The sequence below is a fragment of the Saimiri boliviensis genome, chromosome 14 (genome assembly GCF_048565385.1).
Source record: "Saimiri boliviensis isolate mSaiBol1 chromosome 14, mSaiBol1.pri, whole genome shotgun sequence".
Classification (NCBI taxonomy): Eukaryota; Metazoa; Chordata; class Mammalia; order Primates; family Cebidae; genus Saimiri; species Saimiri boliviensis.
In genome coordinates, this window is record NC_133462.1 from 20,791,615 (window position 1) to 20,814,324 (window position 22,710).

The window sequence follows — 22,710 nt, forward strand, 5'->3', positions numbered from 1 at the left end:
GAGGCCGCATTAATCAAAACCATCTTTATTATTTAAAGAGCATTCTGTCATCGGGGGCACCTAGACAGGAGTCCCAGCCAGCAGAACCATATTTACATGGGGGTCAGGAGGGTGAGGTCGGGTGGTCTCGGGGCTGAGTGGGCCCGCCACTGTGGAAGCAAGGACCCTGGAGGGAGGGTGTCCTTGGACCTGGGAACAGGGCCCAAGAAGAAAAACGTCCCATCCTAGGCCCGGTGTGGATCCCACCACTGAGATCACCTCGGTCCCTGGAGGCTGCGCAGCGAGAAGCCGCCAGTCAGAGCTGGGTCACCATGCCGCCGGCTTCGGAGTGAGTCTGCGGAAAGACAGCTGGGGGCTCCCGAGGTCTGAGAGGCTTCCACGTCCCACCACTGGCCTCCCCTCCCCAGGAGCCCTTTGAAGTCCATCTGCTCCCCAAGGGGCCCCTCTTCTAGGCCTGAGCATAGGTCTCCTAAAACAGATCTCTGCCTCCCTTCCCCAGTTAGAGGCCCAAACATCCCCACCCTGGCTCCCATCTGGGCCCGACTTTCACCTTTATGGCCTGGAAGATCCACTCCCGGAAGTCACTGACTTTGGTGTAGACGCCTGGCTTCTGGGCCAGGGCGCAGCCAGTGCCCCAGCTCACGATGCCACACAGCCGCCAACGTGGCGTCCGAGAGATGCTGTCCTCACACACAAAGGGACCACCACTGTCGCCCTGGGAGGGGACGGGGAAGCCTGGCTGGAGGCCAAGGTGGCCGGCCAGGAGGCCCCCTGGGATGACCGTGGGTGGTGGCCCCAGGGCCCTCAGGCTTTTAGATAGGGAGCCCGCTCACACACTCCCCTGCATCTCCATCCCTGGGGTGGCAGTGGCGGGGGGGGGGGCTGCCCCCACACAATCCCTCACCTGGCAGGCATCAATGCCACCCTCGGGGTAGCCGGCACAGAACATCTTGGGCTTGATCTGGTTTCCATAGAAGTCAGCACCGTTGCAGACATCATTGCTGATGATGGGGACTCGAGCCTCCTGGAGTACCCCGGCCTGTTGGCCTGGGGGCGTGCGGGCAAGGCTGGCCAGAACTGGGGTGTGTGTACACCCCCTTCCCTCCTGGTGCCCCCCCATGCCCCTCAGCATCCCTACTCCTCATGGTCAAGACTATCCAACCAGCCAGACTGCCTGTCCCCGGCCCAGTTCAGTCTCCCAAACGGCGGCATCAGAGGCAGAGGACAGGACTCACCGTAGTACTGCGTGTTGCCCCAGCCTGTCACGGTGCAGATCTTGCCATCCACCAGGGCCTGGCCAGCAGCTGGGAGGCACACAGGCTGGATGTATTCTGTGAGAGAGACCATGCTGGTCCAGCCCCCGCTGGCCTGCCCCACCGTGTACCAACCTCTATCCAGCTGCCGCCACAGCCCCAACACACCCCGTCCTCTGTCCTTTTAAAACAACCACCACAGGCCATGCACGGTGGCTCACGCCTGTAATCCCAGCAGGATTACAGGAGGCTGAGGCGGGAGGATCACTTGAGGTCAGGAGTTCGAGACCAGCCTGGCCAGTATGGTGAAACCCTGTCTCTACCAAAATTACAAAATTTAGCTGGGCACAGTGGCATGCACCTATAATCCCAGCTACTTGGGAGGCTGAGGCAGAATTGCTTGAACCCAACAGGTGGAGGTTACAGTGAGCTGAGATCGTGCAATTGCATTCCAGTCTGGGCAACAGAGTGAGACTGTCTAAAAACAAACAAACAAACAAACAAACCACCAACAACACCAAAACACCAAAACACCACAGCAGAAGTCTCCATCTGCCAAGAGCTCACTGCATGCTAGGCGCTTCCCTGCATCATTTTCTTTAATATTCCATCAGCCCAGAGAGGTAAGGTCTATATTATCCCATTTTACAGAGGGGGAAAAAGAGGTCAAGTCACACGCCCAAAGTTTCAATAACAAGTCTGTTTAATACAGCTTGTTTCCCTTTCCAAGCCTGCAGTGTTGCCCAGGCCAGAGTGCAGTGGCAGGAACATGGTTCACTGCAGCCTCGACCTCCTAGGCTCAAGCAATCCTCCTGCCTCAGCCTCCCAAAGCACTGGTATTACAGGTGTGAGCCACTGTGCCCGGCTGTGTTCTTAACCATGGCCGTAAGAGGACCCCCAGCCTCAGTCTCCCAAAGTGCTTGGATTACAGGCATGAGCCGCCACGCCCAGCCAATATCCCACATTTTCTTTATCCGTTTGTCCGATGGAACACACTTGGGCTGCTTCCATCTTTGGGCTCTTATGAATAATGCTGCTATGAACACTGTCGTACGAGCTTTGGTGCGGATACACTTTTCATCTGTCTGGGGTACGTTACCTCCTACCCTAGGAGTGGAAGTGTTGGGTCCATCGGTAACCTGATGTTTGCTTCTTGGGGAAATGCCGGCCAGTTTTCCTGACTGGCTGCAGTGATCATTGATAGTTAAGGTCCACTGTTGCTCCCTCGAGATCATTCCCCACGATTGCCAGGGATGCCTGAACCATAAGTTGATTCCCCTGTGCCCTGGTCCCCTCCTCTGTCCTCCTGGCCTCGAGTCTCCAAGCCCAAGGCTCAGCCCTCAGACTTACCCGTGAGGGGCAGGGGACTGGAGAGGTGGACCAGGGCAATGTCGTTGCTGTTCTCCTCACTGTTGGGGTCCCGAAAGGGAAGATAGCCCCCGTGGTAGATCACAGCCTGCACCCCCAGCTGCAGGCCGTGGGGAGAGGCCTGGGCCACAGCACCGGCAAACACTCGCCATCGGGACAGGACCCGGTTCCGCCTACCAGGGAAAGGGGTCGAGGGTGGCGGCCTGCCTGGGCACCATCCACCCCCCTCCCCACTGCCTCTCCACTCCTCTGCCTCTCCTTCATCAGCGCAGTGGGGAGCACTCACTCTGGGAAGCAGTGGGCAGCTGTCAGCACCCAGTCCCCGGAGAGCAGGGACCCCCCACAGAGGTGTGCTCCATCATAGCGAAGACTGACTTGCCACGGCCACCGGCCCAGGCTGGTGTCCCGGCCTCCCACGATGCGGTCCACGGGCAGCTTCCTGCGGCCACAGTCTGTGGGATGGGGGGCAGCCGGGGCGGCAACAGGGGACTGAAGTCCAGGCCCCCAGAACCCAGGCTTGGCCCTGACCTAGGGGGTCTGAAAGGACACGGCTCCACCCTGGGGCAGCTGAGGGGATGTGGCCTCCCCAAGGGTCTAAAGGAGAGGGTTCTGAGTTTTGGGGTCTCACCTTGGCAGATGGTGGTCAAGAAACGGCCCCTGGGACAGTCACTGGGAGAAACAGAGATGGAGACACAGAAAGAAAGGAAATAGACCAATTAAGACAGAGGGAAGGAAAACGGGGGGAGGGAGTGCCTTGGGGGCCCGGGGTGTTGCCCCACCTGCCCGCTGCCCCCCTCACCACACGGAGATGACCTCCAGCAGCCTCTGGGTGTGGGGCAGCCTCCCCTCGTCCACGCAGAAGAAGCCCGAGGTGCCATTAGCGCCCGCCGTTCGCACGTCCAGCTCGGAGTGGGCCAGTGCCCTGGGCGGGGCAGGGGTCAGGCCTGCTCCCCCGCCCCTCCCGGCTCCCACCCCTTCGAGGGCCCCCAGTACCTGAGGAAGCCCATCTCCTCGCAGCTGAGCCCGGCCACCCTGGCATTGGAGCGCGAGGAGCACAGCAGCCGCCACGTCCCTTCTGTCTTGTCAAAGACCGTGAGCCGAGCGTCCGCTGGGCTAACCTGCACTGCAGGGTGACAGGGCCCAAAACGCCTGGGTCCCACAGCCAGGCTCCCCGAAAGCCTCTCCCCTCCTAGCCAGTGCTGCGGCCATGGTTTAGACCTGAATCCCAGCCTGTCAGAGGGCTGCAACCCCCACATCTGTGACTGCACCTGAAATCATGACTCCAGGACTTTTTTTTTTCTTTTTTGAGACATAGTCTCACCCTGTCGCCCAGGCTGGAGTGCAATGGCGCGATCTTGGCTCACTGCAACCTTTCGCTCCCAGGTTCAAGCGTTTCTCCTGCCTCAGCCTCCTGAGTAGCTGGGATTACAGGTGCATGCCACCACACCCGGCTAATTTCTGTATCTTTAGTAGAGACGGGGTTTCACCATGTTGGCCAGGCTGGTCTTGAACTCCTGACGTCATGATCCACCTGCCTCGACCTCTCAAAATGCTGAGATTACAGGTGTAAGCCACCACGCCTGGCCTTTTATTTTATTTTTTTAAAAACAGGGTCTCACTCTGTTGCCCAGGCTGGAGTGCAGTGCTGGGACCACAGGCTTGCACCACCACACCTGGCTAATTTTTGTTTTTGTTTTTGTTTTTGTTTGTAGAGATGGGTCTTGCCATGTGTCCCAGGCTGGTCTCGAACACCTGGGCTCAAGCGATCCTCCCGCCTCAGCCTCCTAAAATGCTGGGATTACAGGCGTGTGCCATGGCACTCTGCCAGCCTCAAGGACTCAGGTTGGACCAGTGAACAGCAGCCCTGGAGCAGTGGCCGGACCCTCAGGCAACCAGGGGACCTTCGCTCTCCACTAGGAACCCAGCCAGCTGCGCAGGAGCTGCAGTCTGGAAGGTGACTTGGACATTTGGGAAGGAAAAAAAAAATGTTTAACCAATCCAGCACATGAAGGTGGAACTCTCAAGGGTCATCCTCACCTTCTCGAGGGAAAAAGTAAGCTAATACGGAGGATAGCCAAGAGATTCCTGATAACATTTCATCATTTGATTTTTTGTGGAGCTGTTTATTTTCTGAAGCTGTTTATTAGCACTTCTGTCATTCTGTCTTTTTCCATCTGTCTTTGGCCACACTCTTAACTCATACAAAAAGACCTCTCCCTTTATGCGCACACAGACAGTGCATGAAAAATAGAAGAACGCAGGTATTGCCAGTCTGTAGATCATAGCCTGGTTTCTTCATGTGAACTTTACCATAGCTATATGGAATATTATTACTATTATAGCAAACAGATTAACTCTCCTTCCGGAGTGATTTCTATTTTTTAAAACATGTATTTATTTATTTATTTATTTATTTATTTATTTATTTTTGAGACAGAGTCTCACTCTGCTGTCCAGGCTGGAGTGCAATGGCTCGATCTTGGCTCACTGCAACCTCCGCATCCCAGGTTGAAGCGATTCTCCTGCCACAGCCTCCCAAGTAGCTGGGATTACAGGCATTCGCCACCATGCCTGGCTAATTTTTTGTATTTTTAGTAGAGACGGGTTTCTCCATGTTAATCAGGCTGGTCTCGAACTCCTGACCTCAGGTGATCCACCCGCCTCAGTCTCCCAAATTTCTGGGATTACAGGTGTGAGCCACCTCACCTGGCCCCCATCTGGTAACATTTTAAAGCCCCTTGATGCAGCCAGGCTTGAAGTACCTCTGTGATTGTGAGTTAAGTGAGTTCATCATGTCCCCTTTTGGTTTTAGGCAGTTTGTTTTTTCCTTTTGGCTTTTGTAGACTGAAGATCCTTGCCTAATACACCAGATTGCCAATCTTGACTACTGCCAGATTGCTAATTGATATCCTATAGTCAGAAAGGAGGAAAGGAGGGAGGGAGGGAGGGAAGGAAGGAAGGAAGGAAAGGAGGGAGAGAAGGAAAGAGAGAGCAAGAAAGCAAGAAGGATAAGGAGGAGGAGAGGGGAAGGAAGAAGGAAGGAAGGAGAGAAAGAAAGGAAAAAAGAAAGAGAAAGGCAGGAAGGAAGGAGAAGGCAGGAAGGAAGGGAGGGAGGGAGGGAGAGAGGGAGGGAAGGAAAATGATCTTTTCTTCAGGACTTGTCAGAGCCCTGAATATGCTAAAGTGCATAATTCTCCAAGCAGAGGATGGAGTATTCATTCATTCACTCAACAAGCCTTAACTGGATGTATACTCCATGCCCAGTGAGGGATGATGCTGGAGACACAGAGATGACCGAGACAGCCCTGGGCTTTGCTTTCAGCAAACCACATTATGGGGGATAGGGAGACAGATGGCCAGAAAAATGTCACCCAGCCAAACACATCATTACAAACTGTGACATGAGGCGGGGCTGGGATACAAGGGAAGGCTAGAGGGAGCTCCAGGAGACCGTTCATGTCTGGGGCTGATCGGGGGCGGTTTGCGGTGAGAACCTCAGTCTGCTCCCCACACGCCTCAGAGGAACCTGTTAGCATCTAAGTCAGGTCACAGCCCCTCGGGGTATTGATTTCTATTTAATGAACACTTTGTACCTGCCAGGGTCTATTTTAGGCAATGACCAAATCACCACTGCAATGAACGAATCAGACAAAAACCCCGACCCCTGTGGAGCTCAAAGCCCAGTAGGTGAGACAGATCATGAATGGGACAAATAAGTGGGATATATTTTTGTGTCACAAGATAGGAAAGGGCCACGGAGAAAATAAAATGCCACCAAAGGAGGGGAGTGCCGGCGAGGGGGGCGGGTGAGGTTGCATTTTTCAGTTGGTACCAGGAAAGCGTCCCTGGGAAGGTGGTTCAGAGACCTGCAGGAGGTGAGACAGTGTCAGGAGGTGTGTGAGAGATGGGCAGGGCGGCAGAGGGACTTGCAGATGCAAAGATCCCAAGGCTGGTGCGGGGGGATGGGAAGTGCTTTAGGAACAGCAGGAGCCCGAGCAGAGTGAGCCAGGGAGGGGGAGATGAGGTGGGAGCCAGGAATAGAGCAACATCTGGTCTGGCTTGGTGGCTTATGCCTCTAATCCCAGCATTTTGGGAGGCTGAGGTGGGCGGGATCACCTGAGGTCAAGAGTTCAAGCCAACCTGACCAACGTGGAGAAACCCCCAAGGCCGGGCGTGGTGGTGCACACCTGTAATCCCAGCTACTCAGGAGGCTGAGGCAGGAAAATCGCTTGAACCTGAGTCTCACTCCTGTTGTGCTCCAGCCTGGGCAACAGGAGTGAGACTCCATCTCAAGAAAAAAAAAAAAAAAAAAAAATCAGGGCTTTGCTGGTGCCTGGAGTGAGGTGCAGCCTGACCAGGGCCCTGATCTGACTCACCAGCTCCCTTTGGCTGCAGGTGGGGAACCAGCATGAGCCACCATGCTGTCCCTATCCTTTAAATCCCCTGCCACAGCCAGGTTTCAAGACCCTCCAGAATTGCTGGTTAAGTGAGTGAGTCAAATCCCCTTTGTGGGATATGATTGTGGGGGCAGGGATGGGAGCAGGGAGGCCAGGGAGGAGGCTCGAGGGTGTCCAGATGAGAAGGGAAAGGGGCTGGAGCAGGGTGGGGGCAGTGTGGGTGAAGAGTTCAGATTCTGGAGAGGTTCTGTAGGTGGAGGTGACAGGGCTTCCTGCGAGATCTGATTCACGGGTGACTGTGGAGGAACTGGGGGGGGTCACTGAGGGGTTTGGCCTGAGCCTGAAAAGATGGGGCTGACGATAGCAGAGATGGGACAGCGGGGAGGGAGCAGATCAGCTGTGACCCTCTTTGTCCTCTTTCCTTTCCTCCTTCCCCCCAACCCCCCACTTTTATTCATTTATTTATTTTGGCTCTTATTGCCTAGGCTGCAGTGCAATGGCATGATCTTGGCTCACTGCACCCTCCACATCCCAGGTTCAAGTGATTCTCCTGCCTCAGCCTCCCAAGTAGCTGGGATTACAGGCATGCACCACCGTGCCCGGCTAATACTTTCTTTTTACTTTTCAGTACAGTCGGGTTTCTCCATGTTGGTTAGGCTGGTCTCAAACTCCCCACCTTAGGTGAGTTGCCTGCCTAAGCCTCCTAAAGTGCTGCGATTACAGGCGTGAGCCACAGCGCCCGGCCCCCTTTTTTTTCCTTTTTGAGACAGGGTCTCACTCCATCACCCAGGCTGGAGTGCAGTGGCATAATCATAACTCATTGCAACCTCAACTTCCTGGGCTCAAACGATCCTCCCACCTCAGCCTCCCAAGTAGCTAGGAGTACAGGTGCATACCACCACACTCCACTAATTTTTTTTTTAATCTTTTGTAGGACAGAGCTGAGTGACAATAGCCAGGTTAGAATCCAGCAAACCCTGAGCTTAAAAAAAAAAAAAAAAAAAAGCCTTTTGAATTTATTTTTTCTGTAGATACAGAGTCTTGCTATGTTGCCCAGGCTGATCTCAAACTCCTGGCCTCAAGCAATCCTCCCACCTTGGGCTCCCAGAGTACTGGGATCACAGGTATGAGTCCTTTTCTCAGGCACCTCCTGCCTGGCCTGGGCTCTGAGAGCACATTCTGGGAAACTGAGTCAAATGAAACCTTGCTTTTGCATGCTCTTAGAAGGAACCTGGTGAGACCACACCTCAGCTAAGCAGTCTTCCCACAGCACTGCAGGTTGGGACAAGGAGAGGCAGGACTTCCAAGGAGAACTCTCCCCAGCTGAGGACCTACTGTGTGCCCGGCGCTAGGCTACCTTTACCCCACCATTGACCAAGGCCTCATCACACCCCCCAGGAGCCCCAAAATCATCCCCAATTTCCAGACAGGGAAGCTGAAGCTCAGAGAGGGCAGCTTCCCCAATGTCACCAAGTGCCTGAGAAGCAGGGGGAGAGGATTGGAAATCAGGCCTGAGTGACTTCAAACTCCAAGCTGTTAACACTGCCTTGGGCAGCCTCCCAAGAGACATCCCCTCCAAAGTGTTAAACAACAGCACAGTGATAATAGCATGGGCCACACTGACTGGGGGATGTCAGCGGGCTGGCCCCATGCTATGTGTCCTATCCAAGTGGCTCTTTGAATCCCACCACCATCCTGGGAGATAGTGACCACTTCTTTTCTTTTGAGACGTAATCTCACTATCTTGCCCAGGCTGGAGTGCAGTTGCACGATCTCAGCTCACTGCAACCTCTGCCTTCTGGGTTCAAGTGATCCTCCTGCCTCAGCCTCCCAAGGAGCTGGGACTACAGGCACCCACCACAGGCCCAGCTAATTTTTGTGTTCTTAGTAGAGATGGGGTTTCACCATGTTGGCCAGGCTGGTTTCAAACTCCTGGCCTCAGGTGACCCACCTGTCTCGGCCTCCCTAAGTGCTGGGATTATAGGCGTGAGTAACCATGTCTGGTTGATAGTGACCACTTCTATGCCAATCTTACAGATGGGAAAACAGCCTCAGAGGAATAAACTTGCCCAGGGGCACATGGCTATCCAGCAAAACTAGGACTTGAACCCAGATCTGCACATTCCCAGTTCCCTCTGTGGGCCTCATACAAACCCTTTCCCTCCTCCGTGCTGAATGTACTCATCTATGGCCAGGACCAAAAAAGGCCCTGGCTGGCCTGCCTTAACCTCCTGCTCTGGGGTTGGGGCAGGGAACGCCTGGCACCTCTGGCTGGGGCGTCCTCATCACCCCATGAATTCCAGGGCCAAGGCTTGGGGTTTGAAACACCAACTGGGGCGGGGAGGGGGGTGGATTCTTATTTTATCTTTATTTTATTTTAAGTTTGTTTTGAGTTGGAGTCTTGCTCTGTCTCCCAGGCTGGAGTGCAGTAGCGCAATCTCAGCTTACTGCAACCTCTGCCTCCTAGGTTCAAGCGATTCTCGTGCCTCAGCCTCTCAAGTAGCTGAGATTACAAGCGCCCAACACCACACCTGGCTAACTTTTGTATTTTTAGTAGAGATGGGGTTTTGCCATGTTGGCCAGGCTGGTCTCCTGACCTCAAGCAATCTGCCCATCTGGGTCTCCCATAGTGCTGGGATTACAGAATGTCACTGCACACCTGGCCTGCCTTAATTATGACCTCCTGCTCTGGGGTTAGGGCAGGGAACGCCTGGCTTCTCTAGCTGGGGGGTCCTCATCACCCCATGAATTCCAAAGCCAAGGCTTGGAGTTGGAAATACCAGCTGGGGCAGGGAGATGGGTGGATTCTTATTTTAAAATGACTGTTCACTGCTCTGGACTGTGATTTCCAGAAAGTGTGAGGTTTTAGGGGGGAAAGAATCACTTTATGGATGTGTGTTGGGGGAGACGGGAGTGGGGAGAGAACATCAAATGTCCCCTCAGGCTATTTTTAAAGCCACACTCTGCTGCTGTTTCTCACTTTTAAATTCTTTATTCTTGTTCCTGTCATTTCAAGCAACACAAAAAGGAAGTTCTGGGTCACCTGGTGTGCCTGCCAAGTTGTTGGGTATATTTAGAAGTGTGAAAAAAACCCGAGGTGGGGATACAATCTTGGGCTTGTTTTTGTTTGTTTGTTTCATCATTTCCCTGAGTTGCTGAAAAACCAAAGTACCGGCCAGGCGTGGTGGCTCAGGCCTGTAATCCCAGCACTTTGGGAGGCCGAGGCGGACGGATCACAAGGTCAGGAGTTCAAGACCAGCCTGGCCAACTTGGTGAAAACCCATTTCTACTAAAAATACAAAAATTAGCTGGGTGTGGTGGTGCACACCTGTAAGCACAGCTGTTTGGGAGGCTGAGACAGAGAACCGCTTGAACCTGGGAGGTGGAGGTTGCAGTGAGCTGAGATGGCACCATTGCGCTCCAGCCTGAGCAACAGAGCAAGACTCCATCTCAAAAAGAAAAAAGAAGGCCGGGCGCGGTGGCGCAAGCCTGTAATCCCAGCACTTTGGGAGGCCGAGGCGGGTGGATCACAAGGTCGAGAGATCGAGACCAACCTGGTCAACATGGTGAAACCCCGTCTCTACTAAAAATACAAAAAATTAGCTGGGCATGGTGGCGCGTGCCTGTAATCCCAGCTACTCAGGAGGCTGAGGCAGGAGAATTGCCTGAACCCAGGAGGCGGAGGTTGCGGTGAGCCGAGATCGCGCCATTGCACTCCAGCCTGGGTAACAAGAGCGAAACTCCGTCTCAAAAAAAAAAAAAAAGAAAAAAGAAAAGAAAAACCCAAGTACCACTGCAGGGCAGGGACATGGCACTGGCCAGCGCCTGGTGTGAGTGGTGGCCTAGCTCCTTGCCAGCTGGAGGCCCACGACTCCCTAGTTCATTTCAGCGTTTTGGCTCTGGGTGCATTCATAACCCAAGGATTTCCTGAGCACCTACTATGTGCCAGGCCCTGTCTGGCCAATCAACAAAAGGTCCCTGCCCTCCTGGAGTTTGCCAGAAGTAAATCATTCAAAGTGAGTGAGGAGGGTTTTACTGGGGCGGCAGGGACGTAGCCATAGGCCACAGAGTCTGGAAGTCCGGGAAGGTCTTGCTCAAGAAATTTCAAGAAAGAATTTCAAGAGTGAGAAGCAAAAGCCAATGTCTACTGTGCTGGCTAAGAGCCAAGTGCTGCATGGATTTTGTGTCTGTGTGTGTATGTGTGTTTTTTTTTTTTTTTTTTTTTTTTTTTGAGACAGAGTCTTACTCTGTTGCCCAGGTCACTCACTGCCACCTGCATCTCTGGATTCGAACAATTCTCCTGCCTCAGCCTCCTGAGTAGCTGGGACTAAGGTGCATGCCATCACCCCCAGTTAATTTTTGTGTTTTTAGTAGAGATGAGTTTTCACCATGTTGGCAAGGCTGGTCTCGAACTCCTGACGTCAGGTTATCCACCCCCCCCTCAGCCTCCCAAAGTGTTGGGATTACAGGCGTGAGCCACTGTGCCCAGCCCAAGTACTGCACAGATTTTTAATCTCCTCTAATTCTGAACTGATTCTCATTCTCACAGATGAGGAAACTGAGGCTGGGAGAGGGTGGGGACTGGTGGGAGGCCTGGCAGCTCAGAAGGGACAGTACAGGACTGAAACCCACCTCTAGGTGTGAGCTAGAAGGAGGTAGGTGAGTAGAGACTTGTATGAGGAGGTCATTTGAGTGAGGGACTGGGCCTGGAGGGTGCTTGAAGCCAGTGTGAGTTGGGGGTAGAGGGGGCCCCACCCTAGGAGCCTTGCAGCCTGTGATGGGTTGGGATTCTATGTCCATGCCACGTGTTGCCACTGAGGGGCTTTTGGCAGGGGCATGATCCCTTCGCCCTGTCTCTTATCTGATGTGTGGTCTTGGGCAAGTTGGTTTGCTTCACTGGGACTCAGTTTCCCCCAAATGCAAAATGTTGGGATGATAACAGCCCAGCTGCATAGGCCTAGTTGGTAAAGGCTGCAGCCAGGCCCTGGCATATGTTAGTCTTCACTGTGGCAACAAATTCACCTGTTTTTTCTTTGTTTGTTTGTTTGTTTTTAACAAACAGTCAAGTGTGAACATTATATACAGCTACTATCCAGGCTGCCGGGGTTCAAATCCCAGCCCTGACATGGACTAGCTCCGTGACCTGGGACAAGTCACTCAGCCTTTCTGTGCCTTGGCGTCCCCACAGGAAAATGGATTGTGGTGTTGCCCACCTGTTATCCCGGCACTTTGGGAAGCCGAGATGAGAGGGCTGCTTTGAGCTCAGGAGTTCAAGACCAGACTGGGCAACATGGCGAGATCCTATCTCTACTAAAAATGAAAAACATTAGCTTAAGTGTGGTGACTCACACCTGTAATTCCAGCACTTTGGGAGGCCAAGGTGGGTGGATCACCTGAGGTCAGGAGTTCAAGACCAGCCTGACCAACATGGAAAAACCCTGACTCTACTGAAAATACAAAAATTAACCGGGGCTGGTGGCACATGCCTGTAATCCCAGCTACTTGGGAGGCTGAGGCAGGAAAATCGCTTGAACCCAGGAGGCAGAGTTTGCAGTGAGCCAAGACTGTGCCATTGCACCCCAGCCTGGGCGACAGAGCAAGACTTCATGTAAAGGAAAACAGCAACTATCTTCTAGGAGAGTTACAAGGGCCCACTGTATTCATACCATGCCTCCCTAACGGTCATGCCTCACAGTAAGAAACATATTTTTACATCCTGATGTAGCCCATAGCTCTGTGGTCTGGGGCAAACTACCACATTGCTCGAAGCCACAGTTTCCCCATCTGTAAAATGGGGAGGATAACAGTCCCACCCTCACAGTGTGGGGATGCAGTGGAATTGCATGCATATGGATGCAAAAAAAAAAAAGCAAAACAAAAATTGGCGTACCCTTTCCTTACTTAGAGATGCACTGTGATAGTCTATAATCTATTTCATACTTTTTAAAAAAAACAAGGTTTTCCAACTCACTAATTTAATTTCATGATGCACTCATGAGTAACACACTGGTGTCTGAAAAAGTCTGGGTTAGACATGTGGGGTGCTTAGAATAGTGCCTGGTACATAGCAGGCGCTCGATACAAATGCACTATTATGATTAGTATTTCTGTATGCATTTGTACATTTATCCAACCAATACATTTGTTGAGCTCCCGCCAGACACAGGTGTCCTCCAGGCCCCCCGCCTCCCCGCAGGGTCCCAGCCTGCTCCACTCACCTGGGTACAGCGGCTCCTGGTCACTCCTGAGGAGAACGACCACTGCAGAGAAGGAAGAGGTGAGGGCGGGCAAGCTGGAGGCTGCAGGGGCTAGGGGAGGTGGGAGGCAGAGGGACTGCTCTCACCAATGGCCCAGGACGCCGCCCCGATGGCCGTCAGAAGCAGCAGGGTTCCCGCAGTGAGAGCTGCCACCTTGGGTCCGGAGCAGCATGGCACAGTCCGGCCACCTGCAACAGAAACCATGCTGGGGCCACAGCCAGCCCTGTCCTCATCACAGCAGGGTCTGGGCACGAGGCCAGCTCTGCCCTGCCCCCAGGGCTAACTTATTATGCCCAAGCATGCCCTCCCCAGGCCCAGTTTCCCCAGGGCTGGCAGCTGACAGGGCTGTCCCCTCCTGCCACGTGAACAACCAGGTGTCTAGCTCCCCCAGGGTTCCAGCGGGGAAGGGGGCATGGCCGGGCCACCTGCCACGCTCCCCACCTCCACCCTGCACTTTCCTGGCACTTAGGGAATTTCTCCTCCCCGGGGACACTGTGGCTTTATATTTCTTTGCTTTGGGCCGTCTCTTCTTGGGGACTGTGACCCCCGACCTTTGCCCTCTTGGTAGCTCTCTTCCCTGCCGCTGGCCTTTTCTGGCTGCCTCAGTTGTTTCTGCTGTTATAGACCCTGTGCCCCTACGTGTCCCCGAAATCAGACCTCTATTATGGCACCCAGTTGCAAGATTAAATTTGCCCCTCCACTTGAAAATCTGCCAGCCTCATTTATTTTATTTATTTTTATTTTTTATTTTTGAGACGGAGCCTTGCTCTGTTGCCTAGGCTGGAGCGCAGTGGCGCAATCCCGTCTCACGGCAACCTCTGCCTCCCAGGTTCAAGCAATTCTCCTGCCTCAGCCTCCCAAACAGCCAGGATTACAGGTGCCCACCACCATGCCCAGCTAATTTTCATATTCATATTTTTTAGTAGAGACAGGGTTTCCTCATGTTACCCAGGTCTCAAACTCCTGGCCTGAGGTGATCTTCCCTCCTTGGCTTCCCAAAGTGCTGGGATTACAGGAGTGAGCCATTGTGCCTGGCTGGCCTCATTTAAAAATATTGGCCCTACCCCTTCTTAGCTGGGACCTAAGGCAGGTGCCGTCATATCTTTGAGCCTCAACTTTCTCAATGGGCATCCACTGAGCACTCATTTCTAAAACTAATACTTTAAAGTTCTTTTCAACAAGAAGAATAGTCCAACTTGTATTGATGCCTCCTAGGTGCTAAGCTCTGCTCCAAATGCATCAACTCATTAGTCCTTATTTCAGTCCCACAACTATGATTTCTGTTTTTCAGAAAGCTCAGAGAAGTGGGGTCACATGCCCATAGTGACAGCCTGGAAGAGGCAGAGCTGAGTCCTAAACTCTGGGCACGTTGGGTGCCAGGTCCCCTGTGTCCAGCCACAAAGCCATCCTGTCTCTCTCACTGTGCAAAAATGCCTGGCACATAGCAAGTTCTCTATAAATGCTTTTAAATCATTAGAGCTGTGTGGTCCTGAGCAACTCCCTTCCCCTCTCTGAGACTTTTTCCTTTTTTCTTTTCTTTTTTTTTTTTTTTTTTTTTTTGAGATGGAGTTCACTCTTGTTGCCCAGGCCGGAGTGCAATGCCGTGATCTAGGCCCACTGCAATCTCCGCCTCCCAGGTTCAAGCGATTCTCTTGCCTCAGCCTCCGGAGTAGCTGGGATTACAGGCATGCACCACCATGCCCAGCTAATTTTGTATTTTTAGTAGAGACGGGAGTTTCTCCATGTTGGTCAGGCTGGTCTCAAATTACTGACCTCAGGAGATCCACCTCCCTTGGCCTCCCAAAGTGCTGGGATTACAGGTGTGAGCCACCATGCCCAGCTTTTCTTTCTTTTATTTTCTTTCTTTCTTTTTTTTTTTTTTTTTTTTTTTTTTTTTTTTTTTTTTTTGAGACAGGATCTCACTGTGCTGCCCAGGCTGGAGTGCAGTGGTGTGATCATGGCTCCCTGCAGTCTCAAACTCTCAGGCTCAGGTAATTCTCTCACCTCTCAGCCTCCTGAGTAGCTGGGACTACAAATGCATACTACCACACCTGGCTAATTTTTGTATTTTTTGTAGAGATAGGGTTTGCCATGTTGGCCAGGCTGGTTGTCAACTCCTGGTCTCAAGCCATCTGCCCACCTCCACCTCCCAAAAAAGTGTTGGGATTGCAGGAGTGAGCCACCACCCCTGACCCTCAGTTTTTCCTTCAGTCTAATGGAGCATTATCCGTTTACCGTCCTACTGAGCAGCTGCTGTGTGCCTGGCACCTTTCTAGTTTCCAGGAACATAACCCAAAGAAGAAAGATAAGGTTACGGCTCTCAGGGCTCACGTCCTCATGGCATGCAGGCAGGGAGTGGGGGACGTTAACAAGGAAACAAGTAAATGAACGTGGTCATTTCCAGATTGTGGCAGAGGCTGTGAGGAAAACTATGCAGGCTGGGGGTGGCAGATGCGCTTCTGCAGGGGGATCAGGGATCAGAGTGCCTTCTGCAGGGGGATCAGAGATTAGAGTGCCTGCCCTAGAAGAGACTTCTGAGCTAAGATCTGAAAGGTGAGGTGCCAGCCATGCACAGACCACAAGGAAGGGCACTGTGGGCAGAGGGAACAGCATAGGCAAAGGCCTTGAGGCAAGAATAAGCATGCTTTGTTATGTCAGAGGCTAGAGAGGCCATCGAGGCAGCCAGATGGCCGGAGCTTGGGGAAGGTAGTGGGAACCAAGGCTGGGGCCAGCTGGGGAGGCCTGGTGGCACAGGAAAAGGGATTTTATTCCCAGTGCAGAGGTCCTAGAGATTCAAAGCCAACCCCTTTACTGGGGATTATAAGAGAACTGAAGAGTAAAGGCTGCTGAAATCCTTCAGCTGGGCCTGGCTTGGGCTCAACTGTCCTTGGCAGCTGCAGACCACCCCCAGGGCAACAGGAGCTCCCAGCTCTCCCATCTGCATCCATGGTGGTATGGCTGGTGAGCTCGGCACCAGGCCAGCGCCTGGAACAGAGCAGGGAGAGGTCCAGAACCTCACTGGGGTGGCTATTATCTGGGTGTCTTAAGAACTTGAGAGCTCAGGCTGGGCACAGTGGCTCATGTCTGTAAGCCTAGCACTTTGGGAGGCAGAGGCAGGTGGATCACTGGAGGTCAGGAGTTCAAGACCACCTCATCAACATGGTGAAACCCCATCTCTACTAAAAATACAAAACTTAGCTGGGTGTGGTGGTGGGTGCCTATAGTCCCAGCTACTTGGGAAGCTGAGGCAGGAGAATTGCTTGGACCTGGGAGGCGGAGGCTGCAGTCAGCCAAGGTTGAGCCACTGCACTCTGGTCTGCCAACAGAGCGAGACTGTGTCTCAAAAAAAAAAAAAAAATTGGCCGGGCGCGGTGGCTCAAGCCTGTAATCCCAGCACTTTGGGAGGCCGAGGCGGGTGGATCACGAGGTCAAGAGATCGAGACCGTCCTGGTCAACATGGTGAAACCCCGTCTCTACTAAAAATACAAAGAATGAGCTGGGCATGCTGGCACGTGCCTGTAGTCCCAGCTACTAGGGAGGCTGAGGCAGGAGAATTGCTTGAACCCAGGAGGCGGAGGTTGCGGTGAGCCGAGATCGCGCCATTGCACTCCAGCCTGGGTAACAAGAGCGAAACTCCGTCTCAAAACAAAAAAAAAAAAAAAAAAATTTGAGAGCTAAGTGGCTCCCATCAAGGCATGAGGGAACACTCTATTCCCCAAAAGAGGCCCCAGTGGGCCAGACCATACCAGCTACTGCTGGCTGACCCCTGCCTGTCCTGGGAGAGCTCTCAGGCCTGCCCTCAGCTCTGCCCAGGACCACTCTCCAGGTTCCAGCGGGCAGTGGGCCACTCTTGCTTCCTTTGTTTCCAGCTGTGCCTGCCATGCAGAATGCAGCCTGGAGGCCCTGGCACATCTGGTGGGACAGGAAGCAATGCCACCATGTATGCGTCTCCTAGGGTGAGAGGAAGAACCTCCTTCCATTCGGTCTGGTTCAGAGGACTTCAGCGCCTCCAGTAGGACAGGAAGCATCTGCATCCTGAGGTTTCCCCCGTATGAGAGCCATCCTCCCTGCATGTCTCTATGGCACAGGCGGCACCCTCATCTGGGCCCGGGTGTGGGACGCATCCTCATCCTCCCTGCCTAATCTCTACTGGCACAGGCGGCAAGGCATCGTCAACCCTTTGATCCCAGCAGCAGCTTCCCTCGGTAAGCCAGACTGCCCGCTGCCACTTCTCCCTGAGACTCTCTGCCCTGCCTCTCCAGGCCCTCCAGCTGCCACAGGACAGTTCTTCTGCCTCCACCGTGTGGCTGTGAAGACCCTCACAGTGACAGCTTTGGCTCTCTGGCTCTGAAAATCCACTCAACTAACTGGTAGCTCCGCGTCTCAGTCCTCTTCTTGCGTGCCTGCAGCTTCCGGAATAAATGCTCTCCTCTGGACTTCTGGGGCATCACACGCACCTGATTTTCCTTCGTCTCTGAGACTGCTTTCTCCACCCAGCCTCTACCTACTGCATAAAAGGCGGAGTTTGTAGGGCTGGCTGTGGCCTCACCCCACTCCTCCCTGTCCCTAAGTCTGTCTCACCCACCTCAGTGGCCTCAGTTGCCCCTCTGTCCTCAGCCTTAGAATCTCTTCTATGTCCCAGGTCAGGGCTCCTGCAGTCCCTTAAATACCTTTCCCTGGGACCTCCTAGTCCCTTTGCCCCCACTAGGTCCCAGAATGGCCTCAATGGCTCCCCAAATATATTCTTCCTCCCAGGTCCTATCTCAGAGACCCTCACTCCTAGGACCGTCCTTGTCTGCAGAACATTCCCCTCCCCCAACAGCCTGCCAATCCTCCTGAGTGACTCTCCTCCCCGTTCCTTCTCTCCCTCCAGCTCCACCTTGCTCCAGCCCCATCCAACCACTAGACTCAGTCTTCCCTTCTAGCCTGCCCTCCACACGGAGGCTTGGGGAATCTACTTAGACACCAAATCCAACCTACCCCCTTCTTTACCTATAGTATCCTCTGTGACTCCCTAGTACCCCCAGGACAGCCTAAGACCCTCAGCCTGGCATTTCCAGCCCCACTAGGATATAAGCATGGCTTTCAGAGATTTGGGAGTTGAACAGATATTTCCCCCAATTCCCAGACAACCATGTGGGTCATTATCAGGCACCAAGAGAGCGTCCAAAAAGCAACTCAAATAGTAGAACTTGTAAAATACAAGTTAGACAGGAGAAGCAGGGGCTAACCACTGGCGCCACCTTGTGGAGAGACCCAGCACTGTGAGGAATTGGCCCACCCGTCCCCAAAACAGCCTCATGGCAGCCTGGTCCAGCTTGCACACCTCATCTCCCACCCAGCCCCACTTCCAACTGCACTTCCAGAAATACAACTGGCTATGTGCATGCCAGCACTGTGTCACCTCCCAGCTTCCCAGGGAAGAGCAAGAGCCTTGCTCTTCCCTCTGCCTGGCATCCTTGAATGGCAACTCTGATATCACCTCCTCCAATTCCAAGTTCCCTAGCTTCCCAGAAGCCAGCAGCAACAACAGTACCACCACCACCAGCAGCCGCTGCACCCACAGTGGCTCTCAGAAACACACAGATGCACCGCCCTGCCCTAACCCCGTCCAGTTCTGCACAGCATCCTTAAATCTTTGCAGCCGTTCACCAGGAAGGCGCCATTGCCGCCACCCCCAGTTTACAGATGAGAAAGAGAGGCCCAAAGTCTGGCAGCCACCAACCCCTGGTCACCCAGCAAGTAAGTGCAGCATCAGAACCTTTCAGCATCTGTGTCCAGGTTCGACCCCCATGCCCCCAGCCCTCGAGACCAGCCCGGAGCTGCTAGGAAGACACCCAGAGCCCACTTTGTGTCTGTTTCTCTTTGAACCCAGGCCATCTCTGTCCATCCAGGTATTTTCTGTTCTTCTTTCTTTCTCTTTCTGAGATGGTGTCTCGCTCTGTTGCCCAGGCTGGAGTGCAGTGGTGCAATCTCGGCTCACTGCAACCTGTCTCCCAGGTTCAAGCGATTCTCCTGCCTCAGGCTCCCAAGTAGCTGCGACTACAGGTGCACACCACCACGCCCAGCTAATTTTTGTGTTTTTAGTAGAGACAGAGTTTCACCATATTGGTCAGGCTGGTCTTGAACTCCTGACCTTGTGATCCACCCTCCTTGGCCTCCCAAAGTGCTGGGATTACAGGTGTGAGCCACTGCGCCCAGCCTCTGCTTTTCTTCCCTAGTTCATTCACCCATAGGCCCAAGCCCTGGTGCTGTCCTTCCGGCAGCTCCAGGAAAGAGGTCGTCCACCTGGAGCTGGACTCTGTCATATTCCTGCTCGGCTAGGATGCAATGCCTTCTGGATAACTAGGAGCCTGGGTTCCCTCTGGACCACAGCTGAATGGTTTGGGGTTTCAATTGCCAGCTGTGCCAGGACCTGAAGAGGCCAGAGATCCAAACTAATTATTCCAGCCAAGACACTCAGTGCCTGCTGCCCATCCTGGCATTTCAGGCCTCACCCCACACTGTCAAGCATGCAACCGTCACCCTTTCCATTTCACAGGTGAGGGAATGGAGGCCCATCGAGGACACACCGCCTACCCAGGGCCACACAGCTAGAAAGTGCTACTGCCTGGGACTGAGCCAGCCAGCCTGGTTGCAGCAAGAAGAGAAGGAGTCAGCCCCAGCTAGGGGAAGACAGAAAGAGCAGGCCGCCCCTCCACGCGCCCCTCCAGCTGGGTCCCTCGTGAGGTAGAAAGAAAGCCGGGCTAGCCGAGGGCTGCCCGGAGCTCCCCATGGGCCAGCAACCCCATCAGGCAGCCTCTCGCTGTCATCCCTATGGTGGTTTCTCTGCCGTCTCTCCCCTCTCCATCCATCCAGGTCGAGTCCAAAGTCCTTCCTCTGCTCTTTTGCCCACAGAGCCAGGAGGTGGAGGAATGTCTGGAACCAGTGGGGGTCCCGGGTCTCTGGGACTCAGAGCCTGCCAGCCTCTGTCACCACAGCCCTAGTTGATGGCATGCGTCCCACGTGCGGAGCCCCAAGCCAGTGCCTGGTGTGTCTCATGCACTCAGCAACCTCACAGAGGGAGGACTGAGATCCATACTTGACCCAGGGGGAGACCAAAGCCCTGAGATAGTGTCGCTTGCACAAGATCACACAGCAGAAAAAGGTGGCAGGAGCAAATTCCAATGCAAGCTTGTGTCTGACTCCAAACCTGCGTCCTTAACCATGACAGCTACAGCCTCCCCGCCTCAGCCCCAGGAGAGGACAAGTCCAGGGTTAGCTGAGAAATCAATGGGGGATGAGGGGAAACTGAGGCAGGGTGCCAGGAAGGTCATATAGGGTAGCAGGGAGGCTGGTGGTGGCACAGCTGCACAGAAAATGTGGTTAATAGTTAATCAGGTGGAGGAGGACTAAGAGGGGTGGGGATGCATCTGGGAGGGGTGGCCAGAGAGAGGGGGCTCCGAAGGGGTGGAGGGTAGAGAAGAGAGCACAGAAGGCGGGGCGCCAGGCAGAGCCAAAGCTGGGGCTCAGGGAAGAGGACTCACCCTCCTTCTGCGCCATGTCACAGCCTCTTGTTAACGATTCCCTGGCTGACCTCCTGGGCCAGGGTGGGACCTGTGAGGAGATGGACGGGGAAGCAGGGCCTGGGGGAGCCCAGCCCAGCCCAGTCCTGGCGCCCCCAGTCCCAGGCGTCCATCCAGGCAGGCTGTAGGGACTGGGCCTTGGCCAGAGCACGCCGTGATCACGGATGCAGGTTGGGCTGGGTTCAAGGATGGGGTCAGTGTCTGACCAGCAGCCGGGGGACACCTGGATTTGCAGGGCTGGGGACCCCCATGCCTAAGCCTGGTGGAGCAGGGGACTGAGGATCTGGATTTGAGGGAGGAGATGGCTGAGGACCTGAAATCAGGAGTCCTGGGAACGGAGGAATTTGGGGACCAGGACTCATTAGTATGAGGGAGGAGGGGCCTGAGGGCTGGAACTCCTGGGTCTAGGGAGGAAAGGACGGAGGTCCAACTTCTGAGTCTCAAGGAAGAGCAGGCCAGGACACCTAGGTGCTGGGGGGGATGTCACAGAGCCCCTCTTCAGGTCCCGGGAAACCCCTCTATTAGGAGGTTAGGCTGGGTAGGGGAGCGAGGGAACCCCTTGTCCTCAGGGCTGGAACTGTGAGTCTGGGGGCCCTGGTCCTTACCCTGGGGTCCGGCAGGTGGGGGCGGAGCCTCGAGGTGCTGCGGGGGTCGGGTCAGTCTCCAGGCCTGGGCAGGAGCATGGTGGCCCCGCAACAGCGGGCGGCCCGGAGGCAGAGGCGGTGGCGTGGGACCTGCTAGGCCAGGCTGCCTCACCTGAGGGGGAGGGGGCTGGGCGAGGGGCGGGCGAAGGGGCGGGGAGGGGCCGGACCATTCGATTGGCAGCGCTGGAGGCCACCTGGCTGATGGGGCCGGGCTTACAGGGGCTGGACCAGGCGGGCTCAGCGACGGGGCTCCAGAGGGACCCAGGTGTGGCTGCCTGCGGAGACGTGGGAACAGTCCCCTGGCTGGAGGCTGGGGGGTTAGGGAGAAAGTGCAGGCTGGGGGCGCCTACCGGGCTCAAGGGCGGGGGTCTGACCCTAGGAAATCCCACGGAGGGCCCCAGTTGCCCTAAGCCCACTCCACGCCCGCCCGGCGACCCCTCCCCGCGCCCTGCCTGCGCCCTCCAGCCCAGGGTCCGGGCTGAGCCCGCCACTTCCTACACCCCTGCCCGATCCCCTGCCCAATTCCCGGGCCCCGACCCCAGCCCCGGCCCCTCCCGCCTGCCCTGCTCATCCTCCCCCGGCCCCTCCCCCGCGGCCTTCCTACAAGTCACGGGGCTGGTTTGCTTTGGCAGCCTCCGCCCGGCCGCGGTGACCTCTGGAGCCAGAAAGTCCTAGCACTAGATAGGGGGATGGGGGGGCTTGGCCCGGAAAACACAGCGCTGAGGGCAGAGGCCCAGGCCGAGTGGCCGGAAGCGTCCGCGGGCAGATAACACACTGTCCCGCCAGCAGCCAGGCACGGTCCACGTCAGACCCAGGGCCAGGCAAACACCAGACGCACAGGGTCACCGTCAGACACCTGCCCCCTCCGCCACACGCCGGACACAGTCGGCCTCGGCGGCTTGCCCCAGATAGGCCGCCTGCACCACCGGCCCCACCCGCTCACCCACAGGTGCCCGCTGTGCCCAGCCAAACCCACCCTCACCGCTTCCATCTCCTCCACTCAGCCGGGGCCCTCACTGGGACACGCTGCCTTGGCCTGGCTTCCTCTGCCTCTCCATCCGTACCCCGCTGTCCTTCCCTCTCCTCCCCGGCGCCCACGTCTCGAGACCCACACTGCTGGGCACACCGCACACCCCGTGAAAGCCCTGCGCGCCAGCTTGAGCCTCCCCTCTCTTCCCTCCACGGCACCCCCTCCCTTCCTGGCTCCATCCCACTCTCCCTCACCA

General features: G+C 55.0%; 1 protein-coding gene across 4 annotated transcripts; it reads right to left on the bottom strand.

Moving 5' to 3' along the window:
• Positions 1-9: 9 nt before the first annotated feature.
• Positions 10-21,864, bottom strand: HPN (hepsin). 4 transcript variants are annotated; one of them, XM_010347897.3, is made up of 13 exons: positions 21,446-21,856; positions 20,802-20,871; positions 13,362-13,463; positions 13,237-13,278; positions 3,615-3,744; positions 3,421-3,543; positions 3,250-3,290; positions 2,908-3,073; positions 2,604-2,794; positions 1,236-1,331; positions 905-1,047; positions 551-715; positions 10-334 (listed from the first exon to the last, which is right to left on the bottom strand). In XM_010347897.3, exons 2-13 carry the CDS (start codon positions 20,815-20,817, stop codon positions 296-298), a joined length of 1,254 nt encoding a protein of 417 aa, XP_010346199.1. In that variant the 5' UTR covers positions 20,818-20,871; positions 21,446-21,856; the 3' UTR covers positions 10-295. The 4 variants fall into 4 exon arrangements, with proteins under 4 accessions (XP_010346199.1, XP_010346197.2, XP_010346196.2 ...); XM_010347895.3 differs by having other exon boundaries at positions 20,802-21,016; XM_010347894.3 differs by lacking the exon at positions 10-334 and having other exon boundaries at positions 350-715; positions 20,802-21,016; positions 21,446-21,864.
• Between the last annotated feature and the right edge of the window lie 846 nt (positions 21,865-22,710).